Genomic DNA, 23,537 nt, shown 5'->3' with positions numbered 1-23,537 from the left:
TCCTATGACTATTTAACCCGGTTTTCATTGGTAACCAACTTTACTACTTAATGATTCTGTCGTTTGTGCTTATTCAGTCTCTCAAGGATGTAATTGCAAAAATTCCCAGCAGTTCCTATAAAATATGAATCTTAACCTGGAACCACAAATCTGTGTTATAATATTAAAATGAGACCCAAATAGAAGGGATTCCACTTGAAGGTGTCTGTGATAAATCACACACTGGGATAGCTGTCACATTTCTGTGAATCAATGAAACCCTCAGCCATGGGATTCATTGGTTTAAAATGATGAGCTATTTGCGATCGTTTTCAAGCAGGGTTTTAGGAAATTATGAATTTTAGCAACTTTGTGTGGGCACACCTCTCGCGGATTTTCCTAGCTTTCCAGCCTTACTTTGGGAGAAACATCAAAGGAAGTACACTATATCCATCAGATTTGGGGGATTCACACTCCCCTCATCCAGCTGCTGATCACAAGTTCCAACTTATTTTTATCGGTTCCATCTGGGTAGTTTTGTAATATCTTATAAACCAACATATGAGATACAAGTGAACATCTGCAAGTACGGTGTGTGCTGAGAAACAGGACAGCTACTTAACAAGCACATTTTTCTCCCCACTCTTTCTGTGGATCTGGATAAATACACAACAATGCAAATTACAATGTAACATTGGTAGAAAAAAAATTAGAGAAAAAATACGTAAAATTCTAGTTATTGGATAATTTCAAATCATGATAAGATCTACCACTTTGATTTAGAAAGAATGTATCTAACCCTGCAAAGAACTTCAGCCTGGTATGTAAGTGCTCCTTAATGGTCCATACTTCTTTAGCCAATCAGAGCATTTATCACAACAGAGCAGTTGAATCCAATTTCGTTGCTGACAATCGCATGAGCAATGATTTTCCTAAGAATCACCTCATAAACTTGTAGAATTTTTTTTTACAATTTATTTTCCAAAGAGATACAGATTTAACAAAGTTGTAGATGAGGATAGGCCTGCTTTTGTATTTTAATTTAATTAATCAGCAAATAAATCATTTATTTCTGTTCAATTTGAATGTCTTTGCATACTCATATATGAAAAGTGCATGTATTTACAGTAATTCAGATATAGACTTGTCAGATGCCAACTCCTCAGGCAAAAGGACAATTATAACATAAAGTGGGAGAAAAAGATTGAATGGACTAAATGGGCTAAACTTAGGTGTGAGTGAGCACTTCTTTTCTCTTTAGACCCTGAAAGGAAATATTTTTCTGTGATAGAATTTATCATCTAGAATTGCCTTTTCGCTGAGAAATTTTGACTTAGATCTCTACCATCTTCTTTTAGAAATAATCTCATAGGTCGTCTTTGCAAAGTAAATATGACAAATTGTTTTTCTCAACTTCCCAGAAAGATATGGAAAGGCACAGATTGAGGCTCTGTGTCAAACCTGGAACCCTTTTTGGGCAGGCAGAACTTAGTTCTTCCATAAAGAGAGGATTTCTGCATTAGAGCGTTCCGTCAGCAACTTCTACTCTAATGAAAAAAATAAGCATGCAATCAGTGGAGCTCTGAGGTTGTGGATTCCTAAGGCAAACAAAGAGGCATTACCTTCCTGATAGGTCATAGGCCAAATAAAACACTCTATCGCACAAGTTCCTATCTATAAAAAGTTGTTGCTAGCTATAGTTTTGTTCACAGTAGAAAGGCAGCTACTATCCTGAGCTTAGTTTGACATTATAATTAGTGGTCTGAGTTTTAATGCCTGTACATTAATGTTCAGTGTTTAGAGACAGATTGTTACAGTGTTCTCTCTCATCTTGATGTTCAGTTCTAACATAAACCCCTTGGTTGATTTTCAATCTTTCTATTTACACCCCTCTCACTTCTGGAATTTGCCATGAATATCTGTGCACTAAATTTGGCTGAAACAATTACGTTTTTACAAAAGTTATATTAATTTTGGATCTGTTATGTTAAAAATATTTTTAACTGAACAGCATTTTTTTTTTCCAGAAATTAAGTGCTTGTCTTTGTAAAACCATAATAGTATAATCAGAGAAATACATACAGCTAGGCATAGTTACTAGGACTGGCATTTCCTGGGTAGTAGATAATGAATAGGTTTGTAGCAGAAATAAAAAGAAGCAGAAAAAGAAGGTTTATAACTCTTAGGTATTTGCAAACTATTTATGTCAATATTATTGCAAAGATTTTTGAAAAGTGGGTCCGTGCTATGAAAGCAAAAGTAGCCAAAGTCACTAAATGAATGGATTCATTTATTTATTTGACAAATATTTGTGCTGGGTATTATACTAAGCCCTTTACATATGCTGTCTCATTTAATCCTTACAGTGATTTATGAAGTATGCGTTGTTGATATCATCCCAGAGATGATGAATCTGAGGTTCTAAATGTTGACTTGTCCTGGGTCAATCACCTAGGAAGTTGTGGAGGTGGGTTTTGAACCCACGTCTGTCAAATCCAGATCTAAGATGTACTGCTTCGGTCTCTGTCTTTAGGTATGTGGCCCATTTTGCTGTAGAACTTTATATAGTAACCATCTGTTGTCTCTTCTCTGGGGGAATGCCAATGTTGCCTAGGGAGCCTATGAGGTCTTAGGTAACTTAGAGCAGATTCATGTTGTTGAAATAACAGAGCCAGCAAGGCTCTCATAAGAAATAACTGTGAGTCCACAATCTTTTTTAAAAGCGGTGTTGGGCATTACCAATTCATTTTTTTAGGGGGAACATATCACTTTAAGGTTTTATCGTTTGTATTTTGCTAATCAATATATGTCATGTTTGTTCGAAGAAGAAGCTATGCTGATAAGTGCTATGATCTCCATAGCTCATTTCAACAGCTCAAAGATTATATATATGCTTATTTATTTATGGTCTGCCTCCCTACTTTAAAAAATAAGACCAATCAAGGCAGAGAATTTTGTCTCTTGTGTTCACTGTGGTATCTCCAAGCCTCAATAAGTACATGGTAGGTATATAATGAATATTTGTTAAATGAACAGAATGAGATTATTTCTAAGAGGTGATAGAGTACTTACATGTGCATATATTATTCATTTTTAGCCCGAATGTCAGAGTAGGTTACACTGGCACAGTTTGAGTTCATATGAGACGGAAAAAAATAATACCTACTACAATTCCAGGCACATTATTTATGATCCTTAAAAACAAATTGTAAAGTATTATTTTTCTCCATTTTATGAGGCTGCGTCTCAGCCCTTTGAGGTCGTTTGGACCTCAGAGACTTTCTTTCTTGTGCTAGGCCTCAGGAACAATGCTTCAGCAATTCGGGAGTGGAGCAGAAAACAGAATGTTCTCCACATCTCTGCAGTTCTTGCTTATAGTACTGTCAAGACTCCATCGGGGAGGTGGCCATGCCTTGTAGTGAGCCAGGTCCCATACTCTGACAGGCAGAGCTATCAGCTATGAGATATATATTTGCTACGTGTCCTGGACCTTGGGTGCAAAACCTTCCTGAGCTTTAGTTTCCTCATATTTAAAATGGGGCAAATAACAGCGACTACCTCAGGATTTTTGTGAAGACAAAATGATGTACTTTACATAGTATGCTTAGTATAGTGCTTGGCATATAAAATAGCCAAATGTTAGCTTTAAAATGTCAAATCATCTAGACTTGATAATGAATTTTTCTTACATAAATAAATGTAAAGACTACATCATGGGCCACTGGTGCTAATCCAAAGCAGACTGCACGGTATTTGGAATCAAGACACGACTTGTATTATCACTTTTAAACATGGTTATGTTGATGTACATTTAAGAGCCCTTAAATAGACTCTTAACTCTGGTCTACTCTATTAAATTTATAAGTGACTCTAATTGCAATGATAATGATGGTGATCACTGCTAGTTATTTTCCAGCTACATGGTAGGCATTAGGCACCTTATTTACATTATCATTAATCCTTGGATTAATCATCAAAAGAAGGCATTAGTGTCTCCATTTTATAGATAGGGAAACTGAGGCTGAAAGTAATTAAATAACTTTGTCCAAGATCACTTAGCTTGTAAAGTTATGGAATCAAGATTCAAAGTCTACAGCCACAATTTTTTCCACTATGCAACACTGTCTCCTCAACCATATTTGATAGTTCTATAATTGATTTTGACAGAACCAAGTAAGCAGTTATTACTTATTGAATGTACTGTTACTTGATGTTTCATGCTTTTGAGAGTTATTTTTACCTTTCTTGCCTTATATAATTAGGGGAAAGAGTATATTTCTTTTTATCTTACTTTTACCTAAAAAATATAATGAAAAATAATAATTAAAAGTAATAATAATAATAAATGTGGGGAGTAGATATCTTTCATAATTCTACCACGTTTAAGTCCTATTTGATTAACACCAAAAACTTTGTCTTTAAAAAATAATGCATAGCAACACAAAAAGTAAAACAAAAACAAAACCCCAGCTGATTCAATGTCTCTTACATTATGAAAGGTATGAGGGTTTTGGTAAATGATCAGTGGGGTGGGAGTTGGATGAGCTGCTGCTGGCTGCTCCTTTTCACACCCAGCCTGGACACGGTCAACTGACACTACCCATGGCAATCAATTTTCCCTTGCCTCAGTTCCTCTTTTGCAAAGTGGGGATTAAACTGTGAATTTCTAAAGGGAAAAGTCCATGTCTTCTTCTTCGCAATAAAGACCCTACCTACATTGGAGTGGTCATTGATTAGCAAGATCTCAAAGATCTGTAACCATTCTTACTGTATTCCCACAAATCAGGAAATGAATACTAGGATTTCTCCTTGGCTCTCTCCCCTGCACCTTTAGACCGATTCTGTAGGCTGATTACAGGGATTCCAAACAATTAGTAAAGAGTAATATGCCAGACATAGTTACAAACCAATTCACCTGGTAACCAGATGCTTCTGAGTAAACAGAGGGACTGGAGGAGGCAGAAAATGTGGTAGAGGTGCGGGAGCATGCTAGTGCATTTCTGATGGGCTTGGGAGAGCTGATCATGCACAGCTCTTCCCATCTCTGCTCAGTGACTTCATGTTGTTTCTGGAGGTAAGCCATGGGAAAAGTATTTCCATCAGGGAAATTAGCGAATGCTACAAGTAGCCCCTCCCCAACCACTTGTTAAACATGTACCATCACACCCCTGCAGAGGTGGTACAATTTTGGAGGTGATTTCTTTGGGTTGGAGTGAATGATGCATGTCAACAGTAGCAGAATGCCACATCACACTAATTGATGATTTAGAGATGCTACCCAAACCACTCACCAGATATGTTGAGGCCGCAGGCTCTGGAATGGTGTGGTATTTAAGTAGCAGTGAAGACAGAGGCATTTTCCCCCCAATTGTAAGGACTCCTACAATAGCAAAGACTAAACTTCTTTATGGAGGAAAAACTGGAGCCAATACCTCTATTACACAATAATATTTTTAAAAATTCAGGTGCAATGAATGTATACCTAGCTTTTACATTTCTGAAGCCTCAGTTTTCTCTCCCTTGTCAAATGCATTCTTGAGATGATTAAATGCACGCATGTATGTAAAATATTCAGCACTGTGCTTAACACTTTGTAAGTGCTCATAAATGGTAGATATTATTATTATTATTACTTATAACCAGCAACTCTCTGTAAGAAACTCTTCTGGTCAGTGTATCACTCTGGACCCCTAAACATTCCGATAAGCCCCACACCAGCTGTCAGTACTTAGAAGACTAAGTTTACAGCTTAGACTAATGTCTCTCAAAATGTGGCCCCAGGACCAGCAAAATCAGCATTACCATGAATTTGTTAGAAATGCAAATTCTCGGTCTCCATCCCAGACCTATTGGATCACAAATTCTGAGGATGGGACCAGTTTTTACCAATCCCTTCAAATGATTCTGAACTGCTGTCTTGGCCTTTGTCTTACCATAAGGCAATGGCAATGAGAATCCAGTAACAATGCTTAAATCTTGCTAAAATGTTCTCTCCAATCCTTCCGAAATCTTGATCTAGAAACAACCTTTAATAGATCTTCATGAAAAGGTCTGTTTCATATTATTTAATTTTCTGGAATTATGTGTTAACAGAATAGATCTTCATGAAAAGTTCTGTTTCCTATTATTTAATTTTCTGGAATGATGTGTTAACAGTTCTCCTGAGTGAGACTATGTTCATTTGACAGGCTGCAATATAGTTATCATTTATTGAAAGTGATTTCTAATATTTTCCCTTAAATTATATTAAATAGATGAAAGCCCATAGAGATTCTCTTAAGAAATATCCAAAGAAACATCTACAGTTCTGCTACTACTCTTGCTGATCAACTGATTGTGCAAACATGAGAAGAGAGTTCATCTTGTTACTGTATGGGTTGAATTAAAGCTCTTTAAATACAAAGGTGAAAGTTGATTAACTTATAGAAATAGAGTCATATTTCAGGTACACAAATGAAATGAGGGGATGGTAGTAGAGGAGAAACATTGACAGACATTTGACAGGGGAAGGTTGGATTCCCCAGACAACCTTGTCAAGGAGCTCTGTCAACAACAAAAAGAACACAAATAAATTGGAGGTTGTGTGAATGTCACAAGACCAGAATATAAATACGTGTGACATAGAGAGCAATAAATAGCAGTAATTCCCATTCTCACAAAATGTTTTAGGGTGATACCTTTTAGCTATTACAAAATGAAAAGGGAAAAAATAATATGTAGGTAAATCTCCTACACTGGTCCCGTATCCGTAATATCAACCCTCAAAAGGCACCATTGCATGTGCAATAGGCCACATAACAAAAACAATGTGTGACAGGCCTCGGGACTCATACATCTAGAACAGATTTTACATTCAGAGAACATTTCAGCCCCGTTAACTTTCTAACTCACAAGAGAGTTAGAAAGACTTCACTCTGTACAGACAAAAAATATCTTTAGACAGAGTGTGAAATTTAGGATTTAGGCTTTCTCTTTACACTAAACAAATTGTAGAAACACACATCCAAAAATAGGTGGGTTTTTAAAAAAATCCTAATTCAGATTGTTTTAATCAACTATTTATGTATACAATGAAATATTTTATGTGCTTCTTAAAATTTTTTTTTTATAATCCCAAAAGTGATATAACCTAGTTACAGAATGTTTGGAAAAGAAAAGCAGAGGAAAGACCCATACATTCATCATTCTATAAAACAATTATTATAATTCCTCTCTTCTGGAAGGTAAATACCATGAAAGCAGGGGCAACATGTATACTGTTTACTGCTGTGTTCTCAGTGCAGCATCTTTAATTTTAAAAATAATAAGTATCTGAATGAATGACTGACTCATCATTCTAGTGTACAGAATTAAAAATTAAAACATATTTGAATTTTCTACCATATATAACCTTTCAGCAATTTTGAGAATTTCAGTTTCAGTACATGCAGTTTTGGGTGTTCCTGCTAAAGATAATCAGAAAAAGAGGGGCCTGGGAGCAGACAGTAGAGATAAAGTAGAAGGCAGAGAGGTAGTTTTATTTGTTGGTTTTGGGTTTTTTTGTTTGTTTTTTCAATGAAGGCTGGGGAAAGATAAAGTGAGGAGATGATTGTTGTCTTTTTCTTTTTTTTTCATTAAAAAGACCACTTCAAGCTTTTCTTATCAACATAATCATCTGCTTTTACATGCACTACATCTTAACAGGCTGCCTGGATAGACACCCTCTGAGCACTAGGTTCCCCCGTGCCACCACTTTCTCACTTGGCTGTGTGCTCTGTGACACCACCTGTCCGCCTCAGGCCTGGGTGTCTGGTCCAGTGAGTGCCTTCTTGAAAACCTTACATAACTGCCTCACTGTATCTAACGGGAGCTCTAGTCAGGACTCCAGGAATGTTGCTCCAGATAGGCCTGGCGGGTCTCACTGCTCACTAACATGACCTTCCTTGCCTGGGAAGTCAGAACACCATGTCTTCCTGCCATTCCGTGCCCTTGCCAGCTCAGGAAACAAGACCCTAAGTCTGGCATGAGAAACCTGGTTTCCTCCCATGGCCATATAGCCTTCAGTTTTAAGTATTCAATAAATACTACTCTTCTAGAACATGCTTACATTCAACACCAGTAAATTCTTTGATGAAGTATTGTTGTAACATGCAAAGCTGTAGGCAAGACAATGAAAGCCCTCCCTTCCCCCTTCCTAGAACCTATGAAGCCCTATCAGGAGGCCAAGGAATTAAAATATGTTGAATTAATTCAAGATTTATAGCAAATACCCTATAAAAGGACCTAGAAGTGAGGATTTTAAAATCCAAAATTTTCATAATTTTTAGATATGACATGATGTACAACCAAAATTATAAGAAGTATATTTGAGATGCTTTCTGTTCAAGAGTCAAAGGTTCTTTGTCACTGGGTGACTTCCTTGGCCCTTTTCTATTGTCACTAGCCTCTCTCTGGATGGGCCAGCATTTCCTGTGATTTCAGCTGCTCACATATGCTGATGACAAACAAATCCTCATCTCCAGCTCGGACCAGTTCCTGAGCTGTAGCCCGTATGGCTGAGCTCTGTGTCCATGTGGGACGATCATTCCCCACTACCATTCTGCCCCACCGCTGACATCTTCTGTCTTGTTAAATGTCAATACTGTCCACCTGGCAGCTTAAGTCAGGTGAGCCTCTGAGCACCTTCCTAAGCTATCTCTCTCCTTCAGCTCTTCCATCTATCAGTCTTAGGGCTTATGGGTTCAGCTCCTCGCTGTCAAACCCGCCACTCTCTGTCCCCACTTCTACCTGAGCTCAGGCACTCATCATCATTTCTGCAGTGGTGGAGAGCAGCCTCCTAGCTGGTCTTCCCTGCACAAATATTACCCCATGCAATCCATTCTTCATGGCCAGAAGGACCATTCCCAAAGGCAAATTTGATCATCCCCTTCCTTTGCTTAAAACGTCCTAGTTGAAATAAAAATCCTTTGTGACCTACTTGCTGCCCATCTCTGCAAACACGTCTTTTGCCTTTTCTTTCTTTCTCTACGCTGGACCTGTAGGAATCCTTGAATGTTTACTCTGCGTTTCTTCATGTTTTTGTACTCTCTCTTCCCAGAATACCTTTGCTCACATCCTCCTTCTGGCTAATTTCTGCTTATTCTTCAAAACCCACTTTCCTCTGGAAACATTCCCCAAATCTCCTTCACCTTAGTTACCGTTTCTGTGCCATTCTTACAGCAGATGTGGTTCTAGTACTTACACAATATTGTAGCTTTACTCTCCTCTCTTTCCCCACTGGACTGAAAGATCCTTGGAGGCTGGATAGTCCTTGGAGTAAAGGACTATTTTTTTTCACCTCTCATTTCCCAGAGTCATGCAATAGCACAGAGTCTGGCTATTGTATCTCCTTAATAAAAATACTGTGGATTGGATAAGTAAAATGCTCTAGAAAGAGGTCACATGTTCCTACGCAACTTCCTGCTGGAAACCAGGCTAAATGAAAACTACACAAAGAAGTAGCTATAGCTAAAATGGGAAATTTTGTTCAAGCAGAGGCACCAAATCAGATTTTTAAGATGCTGTGAAGCCTGATTGTAGGAATGTGTGTCTATTAAAGACAAAGAAGAAAGTCTTAGCAATTACCAGCTTCAGCACAGCAGTCTCTAAGGGACAAGGACAGCTATGTGGGAGAGAGCCTGACCCTGTGCCCCTGCAGAGAGAAACTAACAAGGGAGCACAGGCACGTGCTTAGGGACATAACAATCATCATAGAAGCAGGTTTAGAAGCCTCGATCTGGTGTGTGACCAATAAACAAAAAAGAGGTCTTTCTTCTATTGTTTCGGTTCTGTGAATTCTTAATGTAAGACTACATAGTAAACCTCCATAAGCCTTGTCAAGCTTATACCTCAGTTTTGTATTTTTCAAAAATGAGCTTCAAAAAAGCAGTTCAACCCTGACTTGCAAATGTCAGCCACATCACAGGCTACACAAATGACTCCAGTGTCATTACTTCCACATCTGTCAGCCTTCTGCCGAAAGGCTGCCTCCCTGGTCCTACCTGCCTTGTTTTCTATCCAGAACTCTCTTGTCCATGCCATATTAAAAAATGCTCACATATTTTAATGCTGTGTCTCTCCACTGGAAAGGTAATCGACTGCTATTAAACCATGCCTCCAGTCCTAATGATGGAAAACCCTGGAAACAGCCTGTACTAAAAGAAGACTTGACTTTTGGCCTCATGGTCCAGTAGAAACCTGAACAACCCTTAAGTTGGGAAAGGATGAAGGCACAGGCAGTTTATTGATTGTGTAATCAAGGGAAGAACAGGACAGAAGTATCACCTTAAAATGCTACATTGGCTTTGTAAGTTATCAGCTCTACCACCCCAGCAGGGATTGTCTATGGTTTGAAACTGGCCGTAGTTGTAGAAATTATGAATATTATCAAACCAGTTGTTTAACGACTTGCTAGGTGACTGTTGGCCACCCTTCCAACATCCATCTCCAGGAGAATTATGCTTATCAGAAAGCACAAGTCTGTTGCTTATGTTTTCTATCCTAAAGTATAGAACCTTATCAACATTTTAAGCTTTCCAAAATTGAATGTGACTAGATATGCTTTGATTAGAAACTCCAAGTCACTCTTAAGAACTTGAGTTCATGAAAAATAAAATCCAGTTTAACTAACAAATCAAGTATATTTTCTCTCAAAGTTGTGATTTCTCCTATCAACCCTCCTTTCAGCCAGCATCTCCACCCTCTTCCCATGTTGACACGCAGAAACTTGGGGGCAGCTGTTTCTTCCTCCCCAGTGTCTTCCCATCAGCCATGCAATAGTCGAGAAGAACAGAGTCTGCTTTTACCACAGCTGTCCTCTCTTTCTCTTTCTCGGGATTTTCCTGCCACCTTCTGAGCTCTGGTCCACCTGATATATTAATTTTGCTCAGCTTAATAAAATAATATCCTGATGTTCTCACTGCCAACCTACCTAACACCACTGCTCAGTTCCCTGAAACATGTCTCAAGTCATGTCATTCCCTGTTCAAACATTGTCAAGGAAGCTCCACTACTTAACTAAATCAATCCAACATCTTCATTTCCATCCTATTGTTTTTGCCCTTGTTTTCTTATTTCAGCGATGGGTACACATTCTTTACCACACTTAGTGCAGCCCTACCTCCGAGCTATTTGCTCATGCTGCAGCTGATTTTCACCCAAGCCACCTGGTCTGAATCCTGCTTCCCTTATTTACTAGCTGTGTGCCTCTGCTTCCTCGTGTACAATATGAGATCATAACAGCACCTACTTTATAGGGTTTTGTGATGATTACATGATGAAATACATATAAGGCCCTTAAAAGAGCCCCAGAACATAGCAAGTATTCAGTAAATGTTATAGATCATTAATATTATCACTTTTAAGGACCATTTCAAATCCATATCTTGAGTGGAGCCCAACTCAATATAATTTCTTCCTCTTTTTGTACTTTTCTGAATAGCACTTGACACATAATGCCCTGCCTTAGAATAGTGTATGCACTTATTTTGGCTCATATTGCACTGTAAACTGATTAAGGTTGGGGCAACTTTATTCCTCATTGTATACTCTGAATGACCTTGTATGGCACCTGGTGCATCAGAAGGACTTAATAAATACTAGCTAAATTGAAATAAGTTGATATTACTATCTTTAAAACTGTGTTCCATGTATTGAGCAAAAAACACAGCACCTAAAGTAAATGAAATGAATAGCTTGATAACATGGATGTCACTGGTGAAAGACACTGAGATTGATGTCATTAGACTCACAACTTGCCTGATAACATCCTTTCTTCCATGTTCTCCATTGCAGGTCTGCTTAGTGGCCTATCTTGGCTTGTTTATGCTTTGTGTCTCGTATCAAGTTGACGAACGAACATGTATCCAGTTTTCTATGAAAGTAAGTTGTGATTTTTCTTTCTCTTTTATCATCGCAAAGAAAGAAACCTAAGTACAAAGTAAAGGAGTTCTTTTTTAAGGTGTTGCATATCTGATTAGTCTAGAAATTGTTTAGGCGGCCAAAAAGTGTTTTAAGAGGATATTGTCCAGACCCCAAAGGCAATGCTGATTTTTTGTCTAAGTCTTAATTTTCATGAACTGGCTTGGCATGGAGCATATGAAATCTGTCCTTCAATGCCCTTAAAAGGAATAATGAAAATTCATCAGTTCAACTAGACACTTGGCCAGGGAAAAGGTGTCTCTATCAGTGCCCACTTCCATATCTTGTGAGTTATTTGGAATATTTTAATAATGGAGCAGTCTAAGTGTATTTCCTCTTGTAGGTGGGATTACTGAGACAGAAAAGTACATTCAGTGCATCTAAATGATCTGTGCCAGGAGTCTGAGGGCACAGCATGGGGTTGGGATATGCATGGTTTGGCTAGTGTATGTATCTTTCATTTGCATGTATTTTTTTTCCCTGTTAGGGACAGTGCATTTGGTTGGAGTCAATTCAAGTGCACAGAATTTTCACTGCACAGAATCTACTCCAAAGGAAAATACAGACACACCCTTTCAGAGTTTAAGTACATAAGCACTGAACTCAGCAATCAGAATTAGTAGAAATCAAATTCTTACATTTTCTTTCAACTACTAGCAGAGAATAAATCGCTTTCTGTAATTTTTTTGTTCACTTACTTTTCTTCTACAAGAAAACATATAAAAATTGGATACTTCTGTTCACTACAACACGAAAACATAAGGAATAGGAGTAAATAAACAATATTACTTGGAAATTACTAAGATTAAAAAAAAGATGTGCTAGAATTTCTGGTAAAACTGAAGCAGTTGACATAAAAAAGCAATATGGTGATATTTAAAAAATAATGCTATAAAAAAAGTAATTAATGGAATAAAGAAGCTCACATTATACTAATGACAAAAGCTGGTTACACAAAATATATGGTATGATCCTACGGAAGAAAAAAAGCTTTTAATGTGCATAGAAAAAAATAGTTGTCTGTGAGTGGTGGGGTTATTGCTGCATTTCGTAGTTTTTCTCTAATTTTGAAATGTTCTCTAATAGTTAGACATAACATTTCTAATTTAAAAAATTAATAGGTGCTAATGTAAAAAATTGATAAAGTTAAAATTTTGGTAGATATGCCTACATTTGGAAATTTTACTTTTTCTGTCAGAGGACTTTCCTTAAAAGAAGGTCAGATCAAACAGACTTCACTCAGTCCATGTTTACTTTCTTGGTAGAGGTCTGACTAAACAGCAAGGCTTAGTGATTTAAAAAAAAAGAAAAAGTCAAGAAGCCTAGTAAGAAATGACCTGATAAATTACAGGAACTTCATCAGTAGTTGAAAAACACCCTAAACTAGATTTTCACCAATTTACGTGAAATGCCCTCACCCCTTCTCCCCCACCCACCGCCATGACCCCAGAAAACAGCAGAGGCAAAAGCATTAGCCTCAGAGGCCCCCACAGCCATCTCAACTCTCAACATCTGCACCTTAGTTAAAATAAGGAGCAAGAGCCAAAAAAAAAAAAAAGAAAGAAAGAAACGGAGAGGGGGGGGGAGAGAGAGAGAGAGAGAGAAAGAAGAAAAAGTCACTGCCAATGTACCAATGTCAGCCGGGTTGAGAACTCCCCACTAGGAAGACCTCACTAGCTACCCTTTTTTTCCCCACCTGTGATAGACATTGACAAATACTGAGGCACTTTCCTCCTGAATGTGAGCTTTAATGATGCTTGCTGCCTGTTCTCTAAGGTACACTGTGTATTATCTTCAGGTCGAAAATGAGCTTCAGCCAATCTGCAGATTTTCCAGTGGCAGAACAGGGTACAGGTGACTTCCCTGTGCTTCTCTCACGTGTGTTTGCATGGGGTGCGGTGGGGATGAATCTTTGTAAGGTGTTTCTCACCAGCATAAATGCAATTTCCTCCTGTTGAACGAGCCAGGGCAAGCAAACACACACACACACACACACACACACACACACACACACACACACACACACACACACACACACACACACACACACACACACACACACACACACACACACACACACACACACACACACACACACACACACACACTCTCTCTCTCTCTCTCTCTCTCTCTCTCTCTCTCTCTCTCTCTCTCTCTCTCTCTCTCTCTCTCTCTCTCTCTCTCTCCCCCCCTCCCTCCCTCCCTCTCTCTCTCCCCCTTTTCCTTAGAGGCAAGCCACCGGGTCTTCTCTTTTCCTCCCAAGCTAGCACAGTCTTCTCCTGCGGCCCCTTGGCAGGCCCTCGATGCCACCAACGCGATCCTTCTTTCTCCCCGGGCTCTGTCCCCGGGCTCTCCACGACCGCGCCTCCTGCTTTCTCGGGGCTCACCTGGATTGTCAGAAACGTGTGGGGTTCATGTGCTTGCAGAAACATTCCGGGCCACCCTCCCTCGTGCCCACATCCAGGAGGCCCCCGGGCTGCTGCAGAGGGGCCCCTACCATTCCGGCCACCCGGGAGGGTGATCAAACGGAAGCAGAACCACCCTCTCCCGGAGCCACGGAACGTGAACGCTGCAGCGGGCACCAGGGGGAGGCGGCCAGCCCGCGAGCGAGCCGAGGCGCGCCCGGCGCGGACGTTCCATCAGTGCCCGGGGGCCACCGCGCCCTGCCCGCTGGCGGCGGGACCCGTGCCTCTCGCGCCTGGCTTTTGTCAGGACCCTCCCGCTCGGATTCCCAAGGTCATCGTAAACACTCTCACTGAGAGCATTCGTGCCGTGTAGGTATAACAGGCCACTTGATTGTAAACGACAGATTCTAACCCAGAAACTTGTTGCTGTCAGTTGAGTTAGAAGCTGTGCAGGGAAAACGCTACGGCGCTGCGGCTGTAGCCCACACGCTTTGGGGGATCAAGTATATATTCATGTCCTAAATGCATAAGAAACTTGCTGTGGCTCTCTCCAGCTTACTTGGCCTGATGCTTTAAGCCCCAGTGGGAGAAGCCAAATCTCTCATGTGAGCTATGCACTGATGTAAATTTATTCATATTCAGAGGAACTTAAGGGGCATGGGTTTCCTTTGTGCTCTTGCTGGCTTCTAGCAGATTTAAGAGGCTCAAATAAAACTGAGTAATCACTGTGTTTATGTAAACGTTTACATCCTTTCTACAAGCCAAGTATGCATTGTTACTCCCACATGTTAGAGAATAAGACAAAGCCAGGAGAGTTAATATCCTAAGAGTCCTGAGAACTGGCAGGTCTTTCCACCTTTACTAATTTGTTTATCTATTTCACAGATACTTAAATACATACCAGACACGGTTCTAATCCCTTTACAAATATCAATTCCTTTGATCCTTCTAATGATCCTATGAAGTAGGTGCCGTTATGATCACCATTCCAAGTTCACACATGCAGAAATCCAGGTGCACACGGATGGCTTAATTTGGGCAAGGACCACAGCTCATGAGGGAGAACCAAGATTTGAACCCAGGCAGTTCGGCTCCCTGGCTCACGTCAGTACTGCTTAGGCACTTGTCAAACAGTTTTGGGTAAATCTTCTCATCTCTGAGCCAAAACGCCCTCTTTTAAAAATAGACAAAATTTCTATTTTCAGCATATGGATTTTTGTGACTATCATAAGAGAATACACTTTGCAACTATTTGATTTATTTGCAGATTGAGAATGAGGGATTAGTGTCATTGCTTAAAGACATTGCCTTAATGAATGTTACAGAAATCTGGTATTTAAGGAGATGTGTGTTATTGAAGGTAGGAGGATGAACACAAGACCCCACCCCCTACCCCAGTTCCAAAAACTGATGACAATAAAACACGTAGAGAAAATTCCAGTCGGGGTCATTCTACTAAGCAGATGACTGCCAGGTGGGAAATTATCACTTTAACTTGGGGCTTTTCCTGCTGGTAAAGTCATAGATGTGCCAATGTCCCCAGAGCAAATAGTTCCCAGTTCTCTGCTGGCTGCACTGGAATCGTAGCTACAGTGGGTACACACACAGGACATGGCCAGCCCAGTTTAATGTGGCTCTTGCACCAAGAGCTGGAAGCCATTCATCAAGCCTGAATACTTCAAATATTCTGCCCCATTAGCCCCACAAAATAAACCCATTTTTTTAAGCCCAAGCACTCCAACTTTTATACAAAATATAGTCACTGAAAATATTGAGCACAGGACCAAGGAGATGTTTTCAATATCACAAATTAAATATTTCCATTTTAAATTTTGTGATGGGACCACTTTGTATTTATCTGGTTTCCTTCCTCCAAGAAACGCTAAACACGTTGAGCGTAAATTATCTTGTTACATCCCTAAAATATAAGATGTTTCCATAAACTATTTCACAGATGATGATAATTGGGTTACATCTGACAGCCCTTCAAATGATTTGGAAACAAAAAATAGGGCGTGTGTTTAGGATACCTTTGATAAGAAGATTCAAAGGATCTGTACACTCCTTAGGTGAGACAGACTAAGATATATTAAGACAAAAATGGCTTTAATCAGTTCCACTCTCTTCCAGGGACCTTGGATATACAGTCAAGCTATATGTGATCCCTGGTGGATTCCCTTACAGGCAAACTAGACCTATGCTTAGGCCACCAGCAACCAGTATGTGCACATACATACACACACATGCACACACCACTCAAGAAAGAGAAAAAATAAAATTTTAAGTATTCTACATTTAAGACTTGAAAACACTCGAAATTGTCACTGTGAGGAAAATCACTAATTCGGAGGACTTATGTACAAATAATTTATAGTTTCACATATACTTGTATGTTTTTTTATTTTCTAATTATATATAATTGGAGGTGAGATGAGGACATAATCTTTTCAGAGTTACTTTAATCAGAACCTGGAAATGGCTGGAACTAATCTTCCTTTGAGGAGTTCCCATTCACCAGAATCGTTCCTTGCAAAGAGCAACTTTTGACTATAGTAATGGAAATCTTGCACTGAGAACTGTGTGTCCTGGTCCCAAGAGGTGAGGACTCTGACTTTACCTAGAACCTCAGCAGGAGGACCGTTAACAGAAATGTTCCCAGTAGGTGAATCAGTCACAAGAATATTTCTTTTTCTATAAAACAGATTTTATTGTGGCCATGTCAATGAGTAGCCACAATTTTTGATAAAAACATTTCACGTGCAAACTAAATGACTGAATTGTTCAGAGATTCACAGTTCTTTGGCAGCAGAGTCAGAACTTTAATCAGACTTCTCCAATCCTGAGGCTAACAGGTAGACCAGCAGTGTTCAAAACCTTGGTGCCTGAGGAACCATTTAGAGTTTATTTTCATGCTCAGGAGCCACATAGTTGCAGAAGGACTTGGGATACGACTTACAAATGATGAAGCTGACGTCAAGTCACCTGCCTTCTGGAGCCTTAACTTTTTTCTCCCAGTAGCCTCTCACTGAAGATTCTGGTGTTCACGAACAGTTTGGCAACCACACATTGAACACATGTTTTGTTTTGTTTTGTTTTTTTGATTAACCTGTTTTTAATTGACCAATTATTGCTAATTGTAGCCAGTGCAGTGTTTGCATTACAGAAACCTATTCTTTACTTCCTAGTCTTGTTTCAATTTTGTATTAGTCTGTTTTCTGTTGCTTATAACAGAATACCTGAAATCAGGTAATTTATAAAGAAATAAAATTTATTTCCTTCAGTTTTGGAGGCTGGGAAGTGCAAGGTCCGGGGAACACATTTGGTGAGGGTCTTCTTCTTGGTGGTGTCTCTTTATAGCAACACAGAGTATCACATGGTGAGAATGGGCTGAGCAAGAGAGCTAACCATCTCACTCACTCTCCTTTCAAATCCAACAGAACCATGCCCATTACTCTGAATGGATCAATCCAATACGAGGGCACAGTCCTCACAATCTAATCACCTCTTAAAAGCCCTACCTTTCAAATACCATAATCGGATTTCCCACCCTCTTAACACCATTAGAATGGGGGGGGGGCAAGTTTTCAACACATGAGCTTTTGAGGTGCACATTTAGCCCATAGCAAATCTTAATATTGACAAATGTTGAGGTCAAAATAAGCAGAGTATAGCATGCAGGGATGGCTATCTTGTTTGGGATTCATCTAACTGCTTGCTCCATCTAGACATAAATATCCCACCATCAAGCTACTATGATTGGCACAATTCATGAAAAGGGTCCAACACATGTATGGCAAATGAAAATATGATCAGGGCTTAAGGACTGCTTGCTAATGAATAAACATAGAACTATTTCCATATCTTGGGTTCTGCATTTCTGCGTTTCTGAGGATGCGTTTCTCTCCATCAGGGAACTTCCTGGGAGAGAAGAAAAAGACCAGTTTTTATTAATTAGCTTTGCAAATAGTCATCCAACGTTCTTCGTAACCGGAGGGCTCTCTTCTGCTTTCTTGCAGCTGCTGTACTTCTTGCTGAGTGCGCTTGGCCTGACGGTGTGTGTGCTGGCCACGGCCTTTGCTGCCCACCACTATTTGCTGCTCACACAGCTTACCTGTGAGACCGCACTCCACTCCTGCCGGTGCCAACTGCCCTCCTCGGAGCCACTCAGCAGGACCTTTGTTTACCAGGATGTGACTGACTGTGCCAGCGTCACTGGCACTTTCAAACTGTTCTTACTCATCCAGATGATTCTTAACTTGGTCTGCGGCCTTGTGTGCTTGTTGGCCTGCTTTGTGATGTGGAAACACAGGTACCAGGTCTTTTATGTGGGTGTGAGGATGCGCTCCCCAACAGCTTCCAAAGGCCAGCAGCAAAAGGCCTAACATTCTTGCTCAGAGTTGGGAGAGAAAACAGCACACTGACTAGCTGAGGTTAAAAAAACCCTTTTTTTAAAAGAAAGAAATGAAAGAAATCTCTTTTGATAATACATAATATTTGCTGTTCTAAATGAATATTTTTATATTTTTCAAACAACAAAAGAGAATTTCTTCGGGTTTCTATTATATTTTTTAACAATCTTGTGAGGAAAACAAGATCCAAATTGATTTGGGGGATATGAAAAGTTAAAAGAACACTGAGCAGGGAAAGAGTGGCATGGATCTATCTTTACAGGCTGGAATTTATTCCTAATACTCGTTTTATCCATTACTTATATAATCTTCTTTTATGTTAGCATATTTTGATGGTGTGAGTTGGTGTTTCAGGCCCACTTGCTAAACTTTGTAGGATCTTCCTTGGGTCCTCACCACCTGCCACCATTATCATGTGTGTTGGAGAAATGCAGGGGGTAGGAGAAGAGTTGAACGCCAGGCTGAATCTCTTTGTGTTCCCTGGTGGGGATGTCTGCAAGGCAGAACTAGCCTAAAGAGCAGAGCAGAAAAGGAAGAGACTTGGCAAAAGGCTAAACAATGATAAACACCTGGGCTGGGGCGGCACCTCTTCCACTCTCTTAGTTCAGCTCTGGAAGTAAATCACTTGCTAAATACTTTGAATGACTGTCTGCTTCTCAGTAATTGAAAGGTGGTGGTAGTTGTATTCTTAACAATGTGGAAGGTTTAAAAATAATTACATTATGCTTCTATTCTATCACCTAAAACAAATCATTAAAACTAATGTCTAACTAATTGTTAATTATAATTATGCACAGACGTCTATTTAATGAGCTCTGGCTGTACTTAGGCAGCACTGTCGGTGTTAAGAGAAATTATTCTCACAAGAGAAGAGGCCTAAGGATTCTTTCTTCTGGAAGCCATACAATTACAAGGGAAAAAAGTTTTTTTTTTAAATTACTAGCTCAGGTTAAAAACACATATGTAAGCAAAAGCAAGAGCATCTGTAATACGAAATGTTTACACAAATAGCACATTTGTGATCTGTTGAAAAGTATGTCTCTTGGCAACTAAGTACGCCTGAGGAAGACTGGGTAATGCCTAATGCTGATCTGTTCTGTTCACGCAGCTATAGTTGATATGTAATCCTATTATTGATTTGTAAGCACAGTCAACCTAGAGACTCAAAATACTGTTTTGAAGTCCTTATTTGAGCAATGTGTTCATGGACTTGGAGGGTAGTTTTGTTTTGTGACTATGGGTACGACTTGAAGCACAAGTTCCCTATGGTGGGAGACTTCTCTCTCCTATTATTGTTACTATTAAATTCTTAACAATGTCAATGTTTTAAGAAAGGAGCTCAAGATGGAAATTCATGCAGCATAAATGTTATCATGAAACTTCTCTATTAGTATGTAATGTCAAAAGCAGAAATTCAAGGTAATAATTGAGCCCAATTTACCTCTCCAAATTGCCTACTGATATCCTTTACTAATCATGAAATTCTACCTGAAAAGAAAAACATTTTCTTGTTTACCTTAGAAGATAGATGAATAATTCCATTGACTGTGTTAATGATGCCCATTTCTACACAATGTAAATATCCAAATAAAAAGGGAAATGTTAAGTCAGGAAGCTGGAGTATTGTAAATACCTTTAGGTCTTCCAGATAAAACTCCTGACTAAGATGTTAAAACCATTTTATGTTTCAACTTGCTTTAAAAATAGCCTCCCTACACATTAACTCAGGCTAAGAAGGTACATTGAAGAGTTTAGTGGGTAAGACTCTGGAGCTGGACTGATCACATACAAACATTACATTGACAGAATACCAAGCATCCTGATGGTGACCTGAAAAATACTTTGTGTCTTGCTAAAAAATTCCCAATAACTGAATCCATTTTGATTTTTGACAGAGTTTCCTACATAAAGTAGAGAATGAGAATCTGGAATGTTGTAGGCTGCCTTTGAAGAGTAAGAAAGTAGTAGTGCTCTAATGCTAGTTACCATGAATCAGGCACCGCTGGAAGTACACCCTGAACATGCTTAATAACTTTGTACAGAGAACACTACAGGTTTGTATATTACAAAATGAAGATTCTTCACATCATTAAGGTGCTCTATGCTTTACAAGTGATTCACAGAGCATTTCAGATGGTAGAGTAACTTTAGCTTATGTACTTCCTTTTTCTAAATAATGCAACCTATAAGAATTCACAGATTAATAAGCTTTATAATGGTAGAATAGCCAGGAGATATATGTATATTTATGTGGATATATATATATCCATATAAAATCCATATATCCATATATGTATATGGATTTGCTATTGTCTGATCAAATCATTAAATCCCCAAAGAAAAAAATTGTAAGTGAATAGAAGGAACAAAAACAAAAAAGAAAGAGAGATTCCTCTGCTGTGAGCTCACTGTATATTGATACATGTAAGAATTCTGTTGCATGAATAACAAACTGCTTTGGGCTGGATTTGAAGTATTTTGATGTTGTGTTTTGCAAATATTGAAGTTACAATAATGGCAACAGAAAAGGAACAGATACTCAGCTTTACACTTAGCAAAATGTTACATTTAAAATCTGACAGGGAGCCAAGATGGTGACTGTCTCTCCTAAACTATAAAACAGTAAGATTTGCGCAATCCTCCTCCTCTTCCACCTCCTTCAGGAAAATTAAATGAATCAAGACTTTGGAAGGAGGGAGAACAGCCGGGACTTGGCACTACTTGAAATAGGAGGAATACAGCAGCCTGAATGTACAGACTCTGTAACCGGGCCCACTCGATCGGCCTGTGCCTTCACGTGACCGCCATCTGTGCCTCCCTCGCTCCATCCAAATCTGTGTAGGCAGCTTCTTGGAACCACGCCTAAAAATATAGCTACACAGGGCCCTAGATACTGTAGGCAAGTAACAGGCCTAACTTTTTTTCCTCTTTGGATCGAAAGTGTATATGCTCTCTTTGGAGGAGTCTGCAGCTGCACACATCATGTGCTGTTCTGAGAGCAAGAACCCCTTATGTCTGTGTTTTCTATTCATGTCTAGGATACCAGAATCTTTTAATATTCTTGTAGTTCCCTTTTGTGTGCAGTATATCTGGAGTATGTTCATAAAATTTCAGTAAAGGGTGGGATGGAGATTATCCAAGGGAGATTCTGAGGGACAACGATGGAGTGGTTAAAGATAATGAGAAACTAGCTTAAAAGCTGCCCTGCAAAACCTATTATTTTCCATCGTGAAGAATACCTTTATATTTTCTAGTGACTGTCCCTGAACTTTTGCAATGTAGCCACAAATTTCTGTAAGTCATGCTGGCTATCAGTTTTCACTATACGCAAAGAACTCTACTATGTTTTTAGATGTACATTGTATATTCAGGATAGCATTAAAAAGAACTGATAGCTTACCCATATTGACTTGCAGTGGAAAAATTCATTTGGATGAAGACTTAGTGGTTTAGCCTTTGAAATAAATACCTTTATTCATTTCTTCTGATTTTCTAGTACTTTATTATCTCAAATGATTATTATCCCCTTCAAAAATATTCATCTGTACTTTAGTGTTGTGGTTTCATTCTTCTGGCATCAATCAAATAGCAAATAGGAAGTAAGTTTTTCTACATGGTTGAGATGGTGGTTTTTAAAGGGGATGTGTAGAATGCAGATTTTCTTTATTAATAAAATTTTCACTATCCCTGAAAACACCGTGTCTGGATGTGCTTTAAAGTGGCTGTATGTTACACTTGAATTGGTACACATAAAATCTCTTAGGTTAGCATTAACTTCAAAAATTTGGTTTTGGAATAGATAAGAACTCATATTCATTTTGACTCCTTTGTTTCAGTGACTGTCTCTGTTTTGGAACTCTGCTTCCATGGTGGAAGTCAAGATTGTAATTGCTCCTTAGGCAAAGAGAGTCTGAGCTGGAAAAAATCTTGTGAAAGGTACCTGGAATGCTGATTCTTAATTATATTTATTAATGTCAAATAAAGCTTGGCCTAGAGAATGGGATGCATGTTGAGTGCTATACAATTGTATTCTACACTTAATTATATAGGAAAATAGATGGCCTATTCAGTTTCACATCTGAACTCAAGGACCTCCCCTTACCAACTCTCAGGCGATTTATATAGTTGATTATACTATAAAATGCAGTGGTTCTTTTTGTTTAATTTTGTTTAAAAAAAATAGCTTGTGGACTGCAAAAAGAATGGGGTAACAATTTAGGGCACATTGCTCTGAGCTGGATGTCCTGTGCTTAGTGTTAAGGCTGCAGGTCCTAGGGTTGGAAGTCTGGCTGCTACTTACTGGCTTGGTACATTGGACAAGCCATTCAGTTTCATCATATGTAAAGTAGAGAAAAACACAAGTGCCTCACAACATCCTGGACAAGGCTAAATGAACAGCATTCAGCAAAGTGCCTGCTCATAGAGGGCATTTGATACACATGGGGTTTCTTCCCTCCTTAGCTCGGAGGCCTTCCATGGCCCATGATGCTTCTTGTTACTGATGCAGGCTCCTGTCCTCACTTCAAAGTAGAAAAGTAGCTCTGCTTTGCTGTCCCTTTCTTCCTTGTTATAAACTAGAAACATTATCAAATCAGCCTCAAACAGAAATTCTGCTTTTAAAATAAGATAGCATCAACTTTTATTGATAGACATATAGTGCGAGAATTACATGGTGGTTGGATCCGTCTTTGTTGGTTTACACACGTGCTTGTTTCTTGAATGTGGCCATATTCTCTTAGTTCTCCTCCCAGGCACAAACAGAACCTGAGACACTCTCCTGTTTTTCATCTAACTTCTAATGTAACGT

The 23,537-nt window shown here is 39.1% G+C and overlaps 1 protein-coding gene across 1 annotated transcript in view; it reads left to right on the top strand.

Moving 5' to 3' along the window:
- The window catches only part of SSPN (sarcospan), a 38,616-nt gene extending 15,883 nt beyond the window's left edge, over positions 1 to 22,733 (top strand). Inside the window, exons 2-3 of the mRNA XM_063074755.1 lie at positions 11,791 to 11,877; positions 18,338 to 22,733. Coding sequence (XP_062930825.1) covers positions 11,791 to 11,877; positions 18,338 to 18,703 — 453 coding nt within the window. The 3' untranslated portion in view covers positions 18,704 to 22,733. The remainder of the gene's footprint in view (positions 1 to 11,790; positions 11,878 to 18,337) is intronic.
- The last annotated feature ends 804 nt before the right edge of the window (positions 22,734 to 23,537 follow it).

The sequence above is a fragment of the Cynocephalus volans genome, chromosome 12 (genome assembly GCF_027409185.1).
Source record: "Cynocephalus volans isolate mCynVol1 chromosome 12, mCynVol1.pri, whole genome shotgun sequence".
NCBI lineage: Eukaryota > Metazoa > Chordata > Mammalia > Dermoptera > Cynocephalidae > Cynocephalus > Cynocephalus volans.
The sequence above is the reverse complement of the archived record's forward strand: the minus strand, read 5'-3'. Positions and strand labels throughout refer to the sequence as shown.